Genomic DNA, 15,899 nt, shown 5'->3' on the forward strand with positions numbered 1-15,899 from the left:
CATAAAAAATGATGAATTTGTAAATATGTACTAATGAAATGATTATGTAGCGATTTCAAATTAAACATGAAAATTAAATAGAAGAGAAATTTTATGATGGTAGAATATTTTTTTTATTTTTGTAATATTATGGTGCAATTAATGTAGCATTATTAAGAGTCTTTTATATTCTTTTTATCAATTTATAATATTATGATTATTACTCTCTCCGTCCTAGCTAAGTTGATAAGCTTCTTTTCGACAGGAAATTTTAAGTGCATTTGATAATAAAGTGAATAAGAGATTAAATGTTTTTTTTTTTGGTTATATATATTTTATTCCATATAAAAAAATTGATCAACTTAATTGAGACTGCCCATTTTTTTTTTTTTTATCAAGATAGTTGGAACAAAGAGAGTATTTGGCCCCCCCAACTAAAAAGTCTTGCTACGTCACTGCTTAGATTGTTGGCTTTTGGCAACAAAAAATAGTAAAAAATGGCATGAAAATTGATATCATGAAAATTTGTATTTTTTCTTTTTCTTCTGACCATTTTCGATGACCAAAACCCAACAACATGAATATAATTAGAGAGCTATCATCAAGAGCTTTCCAATGGTACCTTCAAATTACCATCGGATTCCAGACAATCAAGTTATTGACAAATAAATTTTTGAGCTCATGCTAAATTTCAAAAAATTAAAATTTATGTATTTTTTAATTAAAAAATAAATTTGATTAAAATTCAAAATTTAAAAATTATTCGTGTATTTATAGGCAATTGACCCTACAATTGAATGAATCACCCAAAGTTAAGTGGATTCTTACAAAGTTAAGGGGGAGAAATACGACTAAACTATATTGATCATGGTTGTATGGTAAATGTTTCTTAAGTGATACCAATTTGAATATTAAGAATCTCAATTTCCCATCGCCAAATCCAAAATAATAATAATAATAATAATAATAATAATAATAATAATAATAATAATAATAATAATAATTAAAAATAACTTATGTGTATTTTTTAAAGAATAATTAATTTTTCATATCTGAAAACTATTTTCAATAATTAAATTACACCACTTGGATTGTAAAAATTATTTTATTCGTATTTTAAATGATTCTATACTTTTAGAGCATAAATATAGATATTCAGTACTAAGTACGACCTACATATTTAAACATAAATGCAACAGATACACTTTTTATATAGTATTTGTATTGTATTGTATTGTATTATAGAGATCTCCAATCATTGTGGAATGATTTAAATGCTAGATGATGACACCCAAATATCAAATTAATTCCTACTTTTTGTATAAACATAGATATATAATAGGCCTATGAGCTTTTGAACTACTAGAGAGTTATTTTATATAAAAAAAATATTAATAAATTATATACGAAGCTACAACTAGATTATATATACACTCGTTAATCAATATATCGTGTAATTTTAGCATTTCATGTATATCACGTGCATACTAATTTAAGTAAAAATCTTTGGAGCGGCTAAGAGTTAAAATGACAACCAAATCGTAAGAATCAGACAAACTTGAAACGACAAACAATTTTTTTTTTATTCATAAAAAAGGATAGTAGTAACAATAATTTTAAAATCATAAGAAAATCAAAAATAGGACAATTGTAATCGTAGCACAAAAGAAAATTTAAAAAAACTCTCGTGACCCTCACCACCTTCTTTCTCCCTCCTTCACTCCTCTCCCTCTCTCTCTCTCTAGCTGGGTCTGGGCAAAAGATATTCCTTCATCGGACATTGGTTAGTTCCCGCGGTACATGCTGTGCTCTGATTTACTCGTTGCTATTACTTGTTTCCGCAGATTTGTTTAGTGCATTGAGTGAACATTCTTGAATTTGGGCGTTTGCTGGGTGTTTTTCCATGACTTTCTGCTGCCATTGTTGGTGCTTACTATCGTCTACCCGTACTTCATTCTGGTTAACTTCTATGATCTAAAATTTTCTTTTAATCCATTGCGTCTTTTGAGCTGCAATTTTCGAAGTTAGATGCTGTTAATCCACTGTTTTCTTCTGGGATTTGTGCCGGATCTCAGGGATTGGGGTTTATCGATTCTGATCTTAAAGACGGATTCTTTATTGCAAATGGGTTTTGTTAGTTCTGCTTGGTTCTAGTCCAGGCCTAATTTCTAGTCTATTTTTTATTTTTATTTTCTTGGGTGGCTTTTATTATTTTATTTTTTTTGGGTATTGTTGGGATTTATATGCTTATTCTTTAATGTCTTTGGCCTACAGAAGATTTTCCACGAGATAGCCAAAGGGTTTGATTGAATTAATTCTGATAAGAGAAATAGAGAAAGAGAAAGAGTTTCAAGGGAAGGAAATGGCGTTGAATTGATTTCTTGGGCATTCGTGCTTCTTTAAGAAATGACAACGGATATGGCACACAGTTTGAGATCAAACAGGTCTTCATTTGGTTCTAGCAATGGGTTTGAAACCCCTTCACACAACTCTTTTGCCACCTCAAACGGTGATGAATATGACTCTGATGGTTCCAACTTCGCTCCACCGTAAGTTATTTTATTTCTTCTTGTGTGCTACTTTTGGATTGCCTTTTATGTTTTTTTGGTGATTAGTGAGAGTCTAGATTTTTCTAACACTAAGTAGCATTATGCCAACTTGACTAACCTTATCATGTCATTTGAGTTGCAGTACACCAAATACCCTGTCTTCAGTTATGCCACCTGAACTTGCTGGTGCTATACCGTTGATTGACAAGTTCCAGGTGAATATCCAAATTTTCCTTTTACAGAGATTGCAATGAATAATATCCCTTGTATCCCTAACTTCCAAATGCCACACATATTTTTGGAGTGACTGGAAATTTGATGGGGTTTGGGTATTCAACTCTTTAATTTCTAATGATTTTTCTTCTTTTAGGTGGAGGGATTCTTGAGGGCTATGCAGAAGCAGCTTAATTCAGCTGGAAAACGTGGTTTCTTCTCTAAAAGGACAGTTGGAATTCAAGTTCGTGAAAAATTCACCTTTGAGGATATGCTATGTTTCCAAAAGGTCTTGAGTGAAAATGTTTGTATGTTAATGTTGCTCTTTCCCATTATGTATGCTAAATCTAGATGTTACCTTTTGACAGGAACCTATCCCAACTTCGCTCCTTAAAATAAACAGTGATCTTATTAGTAGAGCAGTTAAGCTGTTCCAAGTCATCCTGAAGTATATCGGGGTTGATTCCTCTGATCGAATTTCTCCAATGAGCTTAGATGAACGCATTGAGCTTGTGAGCAAACTATACAAGCATTCTTTGAAGCGTTCTGAACTCCGAGACGAACTATTTATGCAAGTCTCGAAGCAGACAAGAAATAATCCTGATAGGTTTGTTTTTAGGTTCTCTATTTGAAGTTCTCAAATTCTTAATCTAGTTGTTGTTACGCATCGCCCTAGTGCTTTTATCTAGGTGCTGAGACTGGTTGGCACGTTTTCCTTTATTCCCCATTGCTCCATTTTGCTTGCTAAATTGTGATTGGTCTTGTGCTGTGTTGTAAACAGGCACTCATTAATTAGGGCATGGGAGCTGATGTATTTGTGTGCATCCTGCATGCCGCCTTGCAAGGAAATCGGTGGGTATTTGTCCGAGTATGTACATACTGTGGCACACAGTATCAGTAATGATTCTGAAGTTCAAGTCCTTGCCATGAACACATTGAATGCATTAAAGCGTTCTGTTAAGGCTGGACCGAGGCATACAATACCTGGACGTGAAGAGATTGATGCTGTGTTAACTGGTAAAAAGCTCACAACTATAGTTTTTTTCTTGGATGAGACATTTGAAGAGATTACATATGACATGGCCACAACTGTAGCTGATGCTGTTGAGGTACTGATCACACTTCCTCACGTGTACTCTTCTTCTCTCTCACACACAGAGACAAATAGATATAATGGTGCTTGATACAATGCAACATAAGTGTACAGATATGTGAGTGCATTAGTTTCTATTTGAAGTTAATTTTTTATCAAGTCAAGTTCACGTCTTGATAAAAAAAGAGTCAAGTTCACGTTTCCGATTTCAGAAGCTGGCTAATTATTTTGTGAGTTAGAGATGGGGAGGTGTTCATTTACACTCTAATGATCAAAATGCATTCTTTATCGAATTTTTGTCATTGGTTTAAACTTCAGGAGCTTGCTGGAATAATCAAATTATCAGCATATTCTAGCTTCAGTTTGTTTGAGTGTCGCAAGGCTGTTGTTTCAAAATCACCGGATCCTGGAAATGGTACTTATGCAGATGTAATTTTTTGAAATTATCAAGGAAAAATATGCTTCCAATTATTCATCATACTATACTAATGATCCATTCTCACATGTTCTATAGAGGAGTATATAGGTTTGGATGATAATACATACATTGGAGATCTACTTGCTGACTTCAAGGCTTCAAAGGACCGAAGTAAGGGGGAAATTTTACAGTGCAAACTCATATTCAAAAAGAAGCTATTTCGGGAGTCAGATGAAGCTATTGTAGACCCAATGTTTGTGCAATTATCATATGTCCAAGTATGTCTCCTCTCCTCGGTTCCTGTCTATCTAAACTTTATTTTATTCAACTTTTTATTGCCAATTCACTTGCTTCTATTGTTAAACCTGATTGGCTCAATTTCCAGTCTTTGCTAACTATTTCTTGGCAATTTCGTCTTCTCATATTCTTTGTTCCTTTCTACAGCTACAACATGACTATGTATTAGGCAATTATCCTGTGGGAAGGGATGATGCTGCACAGCTTTCTGCTTTGCAAATTCTTGTTGAAATTGGATATGTTGTTTCTCCCGAAACATGCACGTTAGTTGTCTGACTCTGTTTCTCTTGCCCTTTGGTTTTGTAATGTTTCTTCAGTTAATCTTCAACTTGTTTATTTATTGTTGGTTAACTTGCTTTCTTGGAAGTTATGGTCAGATTTGTTGCTTATTTTTTTTATTGGTATGTTCATTCACATATCCAGAGATTGGACATCGCTTTTGGAAAGATTCCTTCCAAGACAACTTGCAATTACTCGAGCCAAGAGAGATTGGGAACTTGATGTTCTCTCCCGTTATCGTTCCATGGTGAGAATATTGTTTTAATTTTCAAGTTTTCTTGACTTCCAGCATTAATATTGTCTTTTCATAAACATCATTATGCTTATTCCATAGTTACAAATTAATTGAGTAACACCAGGTAAAAAAAAGTATAACATGGAGATATTAAGTAATTTGTTTGTAGGTTTTACTACTTATCCATAGCTTGCGTAACTTCATTCCCTGCCAAGTAGCATCTCCTTATCATTCAAATCCTTTACAATCTTCTTTATTTCATTTCCTTTAGATACAGTCCGTTTTGTTTTTAGTTGGTATAAAAGAGTCATTATAAATAATACTCCCTCCGTCCCATTAAAGTCGTCTACATTCTTTTCGGCACGGAGATTAAGAAAAAGAGTGTTATGTTTTAATTGAGTGGGGCCCATTAAAATTATTGAGTTAATTATAATAATTTCTTCCTCCTTTCACTTTCTTCTTCATCCACTGCCACCCACCTCCGGCGAAGTCACCGGCATCAGTCACCCCCTCCTCCGGCGAAGTCGCCGGCGTCAGCCACCCCCTCCTCCAGCGAAGTCGCCGCCACCCTCGTCTCCCTCTGTCCCCCTCGTCTCCCTCCCAATCCAAGAAACAATTCAAAATCCACTCAAAAACCAGAAATCACCACCACCACCACCACCGTCGCCAACAACCACCATCTCTGCCAACAACCACCACCACCGTCGCCAACAACCACCACCGCCGCCAACCAGAACCCTTAGATTCAAAGAAAGATCTGAGAGACTTTCTTAGGTAGAAGAAGATCTGAGAGATTTTCAAAGAAACGAGCCAGAATCGCTCGGAAGACCGCCGCCGCCGAGCCCTAGATCCTCCATTCGCTGATTTGTGTGTGTGTTTTTAAATAAAGATGATTTAGATTTAATTAGAAGATAGGTTTAATTAGGTGTAGATTAGTTGACTTAATTATAGAGTTTAATTTGGTGTAATTTTTACCCAAAAAGGAAAGTAGCCAACTTTAGTGGGACACCCAAAAAGGAAATGTGGCCAACTTTAATGGGACGGAGGGAGTATATAAATGAGGTGGTGATTTTGTAAATTGTGTTGAACTTCAGGAAAATTTGACAAAAGATGATGCTAGACAACAGTTTTTGCGGATCCTGAGAACTCTTCCTTATGGGAACTCAGTGTTCTTTGCTGTGCGTAAGATTGATGATCCCATTGGACTCCTGCCAGGGAAAATCATTCTAGGCATTAATAAGCGAGGGGTAAGTCTGATTTTTACCTTCAAAATGACATTTAAGACCACAAGTTTGATTCCTATTTCAAAATGGCATTTTAAACCACTAGAAGTATCTGATGCCTAACTATGATTTTGCTTGTTTTACCCAAAGGTTCATTTCTTCCGCCCAGTGCCAAAGGAGTATCTACACTCGGCTGAGTTAAGGGATATAATGCAATTTGGAAGCAGTAATACTGCTGTATTTTTTAAGATGAGAGTTGCTGGTGTCCTGCATATATTTCAATTTGAAACAAAGCAGGTTCCCTTTTTGTGATTTTTGTTCAGATATTTTGCTCTTATATTCCTTTGTGTAGTCAATTACCACTGTCGATCTTATGAATCAGGGGGAGGAAATCTGTGTGGCCCTTCAAACACATATAAATGATGTAATGCTTCGTCGCTACTCCAAAGCACGTGCGGTTGCTAATGGTTCAGTGAATGGTTCGGTAAATGGAAGTCCTCCTGATAATGTGCGACCTCCTTTGGACACGAATGAGAAGCGTGTTCTGGAATTGTCGAAATCTCTTGAAGAATCAGAGAATAAAGTCAATCAAGTGAGTTTGTGAATTTCTAAAGTAATTGCTAATCACCTCTAAAATAGTGATGGTAATTGCTCCCCCGACTAACTTTTATTAGTTTCTTCTTGCAACTTTGAATCTCTGCTTAACTAATAAAATGTTAGCCATTGTTGTCATATTTGTATAAAATATCCTCTCTTCAAGCCAGATAGTTCTTACTTTTGGTTATTCAGTTGCAAGAGGATCTGCATGAAAAGCAGAAGCAAGAATTGGAAATGAAAGAAGATTTGGAGGGTCTGAAAGGCAGACTAAGATCTGAGAAAAAGCATTTAGAAGAAATCATCTGTGAACGTGACAAACTGAGAAACTTGTGTGATGAAAAAGATTCAGCAATTCAGGTAATCATCTTTGAAAAGAATCTGCTCAATCTTCACTGGTGTTTGCATATTCTCATCATTGACTGCCTGTAGGCTGCATTATTGGAGAAACAGAACATTGAGGTGAAGTTGGCGAAGCTGAATAGCCAAGGGTTGGAAAACAATATGAGGAAAGAGTTGGTTGAAACAAATAATCAGGTATATATGTGTGGATTTTCAATATCTTTTTTCCCTTTAAAAGTGTTATTGTGATTTACATGTGATCATACTTGAAGCAATTTTGTAATAGTCGTTCTGGTCCAAGTTGTCGCATTTGATTTATACTTGATTGCTATTGTTTTTAATCTTTGTGAACAGGTCTTGCGTAAGATTCATGATGATTTGAAAGCACGCACAGCTGAGTTGCATGATATAGAAGAAACCAATAGAAAACTTGCTAGTGAAAGAGCATCTCTTGAAGAGAAACTTTTAAGGCTTCAGAAGAAGAATGCAGATGAGGTAAGAATACCATAATTTCGTTATTCAGACAGCTCTGTGTAGCTTAAATGACCTAAAAACTGTTGTAACACTTCGAATGCAGATTTCTATTGTTGAGGGAAACTTTGAACAAGAACGAAAGAGCTTGAAGCTTCGTGTTTCAGAGCTTGAAAGGAAACTGGATGAGGCCACACGAAATTTGGTTGCTGCAAAGTCAGCTATTGCCCTTAAGGACACAGAGATATCTGCATTGCAAAATAATCTCAGGGAATTGGAAGAACTTAGAGAAATGAAAGAGGTGGGATCTTTATGATACCACATTTTTCCTTTTTTAGATTGTGAGATTCATTATATGTGCATGAGAGCTATTTTATAGACTTTAATATTGCCTTGTTCAAAAGAGAAAAGACTATAATTTTACTGTACAAAAGTTTAACAGATGGTTTCTTAAGCAGGATATTGACAGAAAAAATGAGCAGACTGCTGCAATTTTGAAGATGCAAGGAGCTCAATTGGCTGAGATGGAGGCCCTTTACAAGGAAGAACAAATTATGAGAAAAAGATATTTCAACACGATTGAAGGTACAATTGACACTCTAGCTATGCCTGGCTAATGTCTGTTATTTGTTAGGCAATTTGGCTCTCAATTGATTTTGCAGGTATCATGTTCATCGATGCATCACACATTTCCAAAGTTGTCATTCTTATTTCTGTCAACTGGCATGTTTTCATTAGATACCAAATATGCATCCAGACACACCCTTCTAATCCCCCTATTTAATTGTATTCCAATCCTGATCTGAATTGGTGCGAATTTTAAATGAAACTTTAAAATGTATATCTTTGAGCATCACTATTCCATCTATAAAGTCTGAGATTTGAGAATTAGTTGGTTTCGTACATTAGTAACTTGTTTAGTGATACAATATTTTCGGTGGGGAAATTGCTACATTTTGTTACATTCCAGAACCTAAAAAAGGAACCAGAGCATATTAACTTAAGAAAAAACATATCTAGTTCTCTTTCAAAGTTTACTGGTCTTTCTTTGGTGACAAAGCGTCTACGGTATTAGGAATGTCTTTTTCCATTTTCCCTATTTTTTCAACGATATGCTTTGAGACTTTGTTTATAATTCAGACATGAAAGGCAAGATTCGAGTCTATTGTCGACTAAGGCCTCTCAGTAATAAGGAAATATCTGAGAGAGAAAAAGATGTTCTGAGAAATGTTGATGAGTTCACCGTAGAGCATACATGGAAAGATGATAGACTGAAACAACACTTGTATGATCGAGTTTTTGATGGCCTTGCCACTCAAGATGATGTTTTTGAGGACACCAAGGCAAGTCTTACAGTATTTTGTGTGGTTGATTGTGACATACATTCTCACTAATTTGAGTAACATGGTTGTCGTCTCCTTTAATGCAGTACTTAATACAATCTGCTGTTGATGGATATAACGTGTGCATATTTGCTTATGGACAAACTGGTTCTGGGAAGACATTTACAATATATGGATCTGAAGGCAACCCTGGGCTAACTCCACGTGCTATATCTGAGCTTTTTAGAATTATGAAGCGGGATGGTAAAAAGTTCTCGTTTACTTTGAAGGTAATAAATTTTGTGCTTGTAGATCAAGTTGACCATTCAACAAAATATTTATCCTTTTATAGAACCAAATGAGTGATTAGAATAATCTGAATGATTCTGTAACTGATTTCTTCTTTACATTTTTTTTTTCTCTAAAATCAAAAGCAAGAAGCATGGAGTATTATTTATTTGTACTTGTTTTTTTTTTTTTTTTTTAATCCTTGACTAATTATTTTATGAACATATGCAGGCATACATGGTGGAGTTATATCAAGATACCCTAATAGATCTCCTGCTCCCAAAGAATGCAAAACGTTTGAAATTGGAAATAAAAAAAGATTCAAAGGTAGTGCTGGAATATGCAGAAATAAAATTAAATTAACCCCTTATGTTTGGAATTTATAATTTTCATTTATGCTACATTTAGCTATGCTTCCTTGATGATATCCTCGAGTTTTTTAATGATTTAGTTCCCATTTTGACTGCTAGGGAATGGTTGTTGTCGAAAACGTGACAGTCTTATCAATTTCATCATATGAGGAATTAAGAAATATTATTGAAAGAGGATCTGAGCAACGTCATACAACTGGGACTATGATGAACGAGCAAAGTTCAAGATCACATTTGATACTCTCCATTATTATAGAGAGTACCAACCTTCAAAGTCAGTCAGTTTCCAGGGGAAAGGTATTATATCAATCTATTGTTCTCAATGTGTAAACTGATCAAAACTCCGTCATATGAACTTAATATTAGCTATTTAAGATCTTTTAGTGTTCTTTATTTTGACTCGTACAAAGTGATTGTGCTAATTTCACCAACTTAGAACTCTCAACTGCTAGCGTAATCTTAGAGTGTTGGGAGATAATATATAAGTGGTAGTGTCAAGTGTCACCTTAGAGTTAAGATGGATTGTAGGCTTTTTGGTCTGGTTTTTCTTGAAGACGTGTAAGTCCATGTTGCTACTTGTGTTACTAACTTTAATATCTGCATAATTTTTACTCAAGCTGATCACTATTCTGAATTTTTTAATATTTTGTACCTTGTGCAGCTAAGCTTTGTCGATCTTGCTGGATCAGAACGAGTGAAGAAATCAGGTTCTTCCGGTGATCAGTTGAAAGAAGCTCAGAGTATAAACAAATCACTTTCAGCCCTTGGAGATGTAATCGGCGCTTTATCTTCCAGCAATCAACACATTCCTTACAGAAACCACAAACTGACCATGTTGATGAGCGATTCACTCGGTGGTAATGCCAAAACGTTGATGTTTGTTAACGTATCCCCCGCCCAGTCCAATCTGGACGAGACCTACAACTCTTTATCGTAAGCTAGCTTTCCCCCTACTTAACTAGGACAATATCATGAATTAAAAAAAAGAAAAAGCAATCTGCAAACTCATTGTTGCTTATTTTATTTTGTGTAAACTACCTTGATTGCTTAAGCCACAAAATGGAGTTAAGTTTTGGCGTGGTTCTTTGTACTTCAGGTACGCATCTAGAGTCCGTTCAATAGTGAATGACCCTAGTAAAAATGTGTCATCTAAGGAAGTAGCTCGACTGAAGAAGTTGGTGGCTTATTGGAAGGAGCAGGCAGGTCAAAGAGGCGAAGACGAGGAGCTAGAAGAGATCCAAGAGGAACAAACCCCCAAAAGCAAGTCGGATAATCGCCATTCCATGTAAGGTAAGTATATGAGCTCTACGCAATAGCCAGTCTTGCCGAAATTTGCCACCTCATTGGCTAAGGACATACGATATTCTTGGAAAACACAGCAAGGAAATATATATAAGGTAGCGTAGGTTGTCAAATACTTGTTTGCATTGCTCCTTTGCTGGAATCTACGTCCTCAAATTTTGCTGTGGCAAGAATGCTTTGTGTAGGGATATGATACTTCTAATTTTGTATAGTAGAGATGTATATTACTGAGATTGCTACCAATATTTTGGGACTATGCTTTCCTATCTCTCATTTTATTGTAGTGAAAAGTTGTAAATATCCTACAATCATTTGTATGACCAACTGAAGTTCATTTAATTCAACTCAATTCTGCTTCTGTAAGGATTAAGGAACATTTTGAGTCTTGGTGATCGCATTTATTGCTGCTTTGCTTTGAATTCATCAAAATTAAATTATGACTTCAGCGTAAATCCTGTAACATCTAACTATTTAACTATTATTGTTCTTGCTTGGAAAAAATCACTTCTTGTAAACCATAAGTTTTTAAATAAATAAAGTATATGTTGGGCCTGCCAATTGCGAAATTACTTTTACATCACTTTTTTCTCTTTTTATGGTGGGGTTTGTCACTATATATCTCCAGCTTGCAACAGTGGCACAACTAAAATAATTTTAAAGATGTTTTCTAGTATTCGAAACCGAATTTTGTTCCATTAGATTTCATTAAGAATCCGTTTTAAATAAATGGAGCAAAGATTTTATAGAGGCATCATCTAATCTATCCATGAAAGATACATGTATAATAAATGTAGTAAGTCCATGTGCCAACGGTTTTAACCAACTCACATGTATATCAACAAACAAATTTGGGACCCTCTTGAATGAATGCTCTATTATAAAATTATGCGCGTGTTGTATTTATCATACAAATTCATAAAAAAATTTACGTGTTGACAATTACATGACGCCATGGACTACACAATCCAAACGTTTTACTGCTGCTATCCTGACAGAAAATCTTGGGACTTCCAATCCAACAACAAATTAAACTGCAACAATTTTGTATGCTAAACAGTATCTTTAAGAATAAGAAGAAAAAAAAAAAAAAAAGAAGAAGAAAGAAAAGAGGAGACAGATAGAAGAATGCACATTGATGATTGCTTTTCCACAACAAGAAACTACACCAAGGAGTCAGTGTAGCCAGTGTAGCTCTCCCTGCTAAGGTACTGCCCACTCCACCCCGACCCAAAATGCGAGGTGGTCGTCATCGATTGGGTGGAGTCAGTGTCCAAACCCATCGGCCCCGCCGCGGGCCACACGAACGCCGGCTTAAACGGCGGGACAACCGGCGCGGGCACCGTCCCCGATATGATCTGCACTATCTCCTGCGTCTTAGGCCTTCCGCCAGCAGCCGGGTGTGAGCACGCCAACCCCAGCAGCAGCAGCCGCTCCGCCTCCTCGGCCACATAGTCCTCGCCCAGCCTCGGATCCACGGCCTCCAGCAACCGGTCATCGCGGTGCAGGTACCAAACCCAATCCACGAGCAGCTGGAAACCGCCGATCTTGGCCCCGGGGCGCTTCCCGCACACGAGCTCGAGCACCACGGCACCAAAGGCGTAGACGTCCGACTGCTGCGTGGCCTTGCCCATGTGGAAACACTCGGGGGCAATGTAGCCCATGGTGCCCAACACCCCCTCTGCTTCGGCATAGGACGTCTTCTCATTGTCGAGCGCCCGGGCCAGGCCGAAGTCACCGAGACGGGCGTTGAAGTTGGAGTCGAGCATGATGTTGCTGGCCTTGAGGTCGCGGTGCACCACCCTCTGGTCGTACTCGTTGTGCAGGTACTGCAGGGCGGAGGCCACGCCCGATATGATCTTGTATCGGACCTGCCACCCCAGCGCCTGCACGTTCGGCCCCACGAAGAGGTGCTTGTCTAGGCTGCCGTTGGGCATGTACTCGTACACCAGCAGCAGCTTCCCATACTTGTGGCACCACCCTACAAAACAAAACCACAAATAAATTATTTTCTTTTTCCATGGTTAGCATTTCGCCATCAAACATGACTCACAATATTTATTGACTTTGCTCTTAATAGATCAACGTGAGAGATGAGACAAAATGCAAGTTGACAAATTTTTAGGCGGATGCACGCATTGGAAACAAAATAGAATCTCTCTATCAATAGCTACTCGTTGGTTGAATATGCGAAAGAGTCAGAGAGAATAGTCGCTGTCGATGTTTAGACTATAACTATAAGGAAGCTTCATCAAAATTGGAGATTTTGGATGAGACCGTGAGAAGGGCTGCGCCTTATCGGATAGCTTTGTTCAACCTTTTCGTACTAAGCACGACCGCGACAGGGAAGGGATTCTTCAAACTACCATCACCACAACTTATAAATTGATTATAAGCTTTTAAAAAGTGTTTGCTCAGATATGATTCTAGATAGCATATAAGTTTTTAAAATAAAAAGGAAAAAAAATGTTCATCTACCCCAAATTATTTTTCCATGCACAAATTCTTTGGTGCGGACTACAGATACACTTACAAATGTCCTATTAAGTATCATGCGAACGTACCTCCTAAGCAACAATCAATTTCTAAAAATAACCTTACTAACATTAAAAATTATTAATAAGATCTTGAAACATCTTAATTATTAGGTGTGTAAAAATAAGGCGAGCCAAACACCCAATCTGGTGTGGAGGAGAAGACAACAGGGGCTTTTCCGTAATTTTTGACATTGAAGATCACACTCCTAAGGTTAATGTGTAACATCTCAAGTACAGATTTGGACACGAGGAACAGTCGTGCATTTATGGCTGAAGAAATTACTTGTCCCTTCAAATCCGTAGCACTCAACAAACATATATATATAGTAGTATTTCGTTGGACATAAATTAAAATTTGAGCAAAAGAAACATGATGAAAAGGGATAGGTACCGAGTAACTTGACAAGATGGCGGTGGCGGAGACGGTTGATGATGGTGAGCTCGGCCAAGAAATCGTCCTGGCCTTGAAGCTCCCTGGAGAATCTCTTGACGGCGATGTCCAGCTGATTTTCCTTGACGAGGACCCCCCTGAAAACCTCCCCGTAGCCGCCCTGCCCGAGCTTGTTCTTCTCGTCGAAGCTGTTGGTGGCCTTCTTCAAGTCCTTGAACTCGAACTCTCGCGGCGTTCCGGGCAGGCTTCGCAGCGCCCCCACCAGATTCGGATTCGAAATCGCCATCCGCCGCTTGCGCCAGTAGTACACCACCAGCACCGCCCCTAACACCACCAACGCCGCCCCCGGAATCCCCGCCGCCAGACCGATCACCACCCAATTCGGATCCTCGTCGAAGTGCTGGACGGTCAGGTTCCATCTCAGCACGCAGTTCAACTCCACCGCGCTCCCCGTCGACGCCGCGAACCCGAAATACGAATCCCGGTTCACGTGATCCGTCAGATTCAGACCGTACGACAGTATCGGCTCCCGGGGCTTGAGCGGCGTCGCCACGTCTTTCCCCGCCTGCTCGGCGATGTAGACTTGGATGCGTCTGTTGGTGCCGTCGTAGTCGACCCACACGTTGTAGAATCTGGCCGGGTTTGAAGCAAGGACGATGTTATAGGGCGCCAGAGGTTGAACCACCACAGATCTGACGCTGTGGAGGTCGAGCCCTATGTGGTTGTCGTCGGGGTCGAACTCTTGCTTGAAGGTGTCCAGCTCCACGGCGATTACCTCGTTGCCGGTTGCGCCGTCGGTGGAGGCGTTGGTTAGGCCGAGGAACTGGCCGGAGCTGTTAAACGGCAGGGCGAAGCGGGTGGGGACGATGACGAAAGCCAGACCTTCACCGGCGGTTACGTTAGGGACGGGGAACATGTTGACGAGGAAGGAGGTGTTGAAAGAGGGTTGGCGAGGAGGAGCGGTGGTGGAGTCGGGGTCGCCTTCCCAGAGGCGAAAGCGCTTGTTGAGGAGGATGCGACCAGAAACATGGGAGATGGCAGCAGGATTAGCACTATCATTGGTTACTTGCAGAGCCCCGTTGTTGATGGTTGCGTTGCCTACCAGAATGATGTCCTTGTATTTTCCGAATTCGAAACCCTGGTATCTTTCGTTGAAGGTTTTCATCTTGGTGGCTTCTGCAACGGCCACGGCCAAGCAGAGGAGGAGGAGGAGGGCGGCGGACATCTCTCATGCGCAGGAAAGTAGAATCAAAATCAAATGGGTGTGGGTTTTTGGACTACACTAGCATTTTATATTTCGAGTATCCAATAAAAATAATGTTGAATGGGGGCAAAGGCAGAACTTTCACGTTTAAATAAACAATAATGCAGTCATTGGTCGTCTCACTCTAGCCTGCATTTGCTGGGAACTTGCTATTTTGCAGTTTATTTTGATTAGTAGTAATAATCTGGCGTGGTTTTGTAATTTGTAAAGCTGACTTTCCTATATACTCGCAACACAAGGAAATTCTTTGATGCTGGAACGTTTGACGCCCAAATATAAATACTCCATTAGACTAGAAACTTTGTCCAAGGTCAAGTAGTCCGGGTTCGGATCTGGGTTATCACATGCCCCACCCAAAACTCCTCTATAATTCATAAACGTTTATTAATTGGTACATAAAATATCATTTCCCAACTTTTTTATTTTGTGGGTAGGGTAAAGGGGAACTGGGGTCTTAGTCCAACCTTAGTCTTTCCTTAATTTATAAAGATAGAGAGATATTATCAAGCTACGAAATTTATGATAACGGACAATCAAATTTATTTTTTTTATTTGAGAAAAAGAAAACGATGAGGTTTGAACTCTAGACATTATTGATTACAGATTAAAGTTTGCACTATTTGGTCCCCGTTGATGACATGTAATATAATTTATTTTTATATGTAGTAGTTTGCAAATTACACAAAAAGACAATTACATTTTTTTTGAAGCAATTTGAAAACTTCATTAATAAA

The 15,899-nt window shown here is 38.3% G+C and overlaps 2 protein-coding genes across 4 annotated transcripts; one reads left to right on the forward strand and one right to left on the reverse strand.

The window, feature by feature from the left end:
• Positions 1-1,599: 1,599 nt before the first annotated feature.
• On the forward strand, positions 1,600-11,334 carry LOC131023765 (kinesin-like protein KIN-14E). Of its 3 annotated transcripts, none has more exons than XM_057953345.1 (24): positions 1,600-1,762; positions 2,254-2,528; positions 2,671-2,743; positions 2,899-3,030; positions 3,110-3,348; positions 3,523-3,850; positions 4,153-4,249; positions 4,349-4,530; positions 4,697-4,812; positions 4,973-5,075; positions 6,158-6,310; positions 6,437-6,583; positions 6,669-6,878; positions 7,076-7,240; positions 7,313-7,417; positions 7,577-7,717; positions 7,800-7,994; positions 8,152-8,278; positions 8,834-9,036; positions 9,123-9,305; positions 9,535-9,630; positions 9,774-9,971; positions 10,336-10,607; positions 10,771-11,334. In XM_057953345.1, the coding sequence occupies exons 2-24, from the start codon at positions 2,386-2,388 to the stop codon at positions 10,961-10,963; spliced, it is 3,801 nt and encodes a 1,266-aa protein (XP_057809328.1). In that variant the 5' UTR covers positions 1,600-1,762; positions 2,254-2,385; the 3' UTR covers positions 10,964-11,334. The 3 variants fall into 3 exon arrangements, with proteins under 3 accessions (XP_057809328.1, XP_057809329.1, XP_057809330.1); XM_057953346.1 differs by having other exon boundaries at positions 1,635-1,775; XM_057953347.1 differs by having other exon boundaries at positions 1,714-1,938.
• A 489-nt stretch (positions 11,335-11,823) lies between these two features.
• On the reverse strand, positions 11,824-15,450 carry LOC131023766 (probable L-type lectin-domain containing receptor kinase S.5). The gene is made up of 2 exons (XM_057953348.1): positions 13,902-15,450; positions 11,824-12,954 (listed from the first exon to the last, which is right to left on the reverse strand). Exons 1-2 carry the CDS (start codon positions 15,124-15,126, stop codon positions 12,137-12,139), a joined length of 2,043 nt encoding a protein of 680 aa, XP_057809331.1. The 5' UTR covers positions 15,127-15,450; the 3' UTR covers positions 11,824-12,136.
• Between the last annotated feature and the right edge of the window lie 449 nt (positions 15,451-15,899).

This window comes from Salvia miltiorrhiza, chromosome 4 (assembly GCF_028751815.1).
Source record: "Salvia miltiorrhiza cultivar Shanhuang (shh) chromosome 4, IMPLAD_Smil_shh, whole genome shotgun sequence".
Taxonomy (NCBI): domain Eukaryota; kingdom Viridiplantae; phylum Streptophyta; class Magnoliopsida; order Lamiales; family Lamiaceae; genus Salvia; species Salvia miltiorrhiza.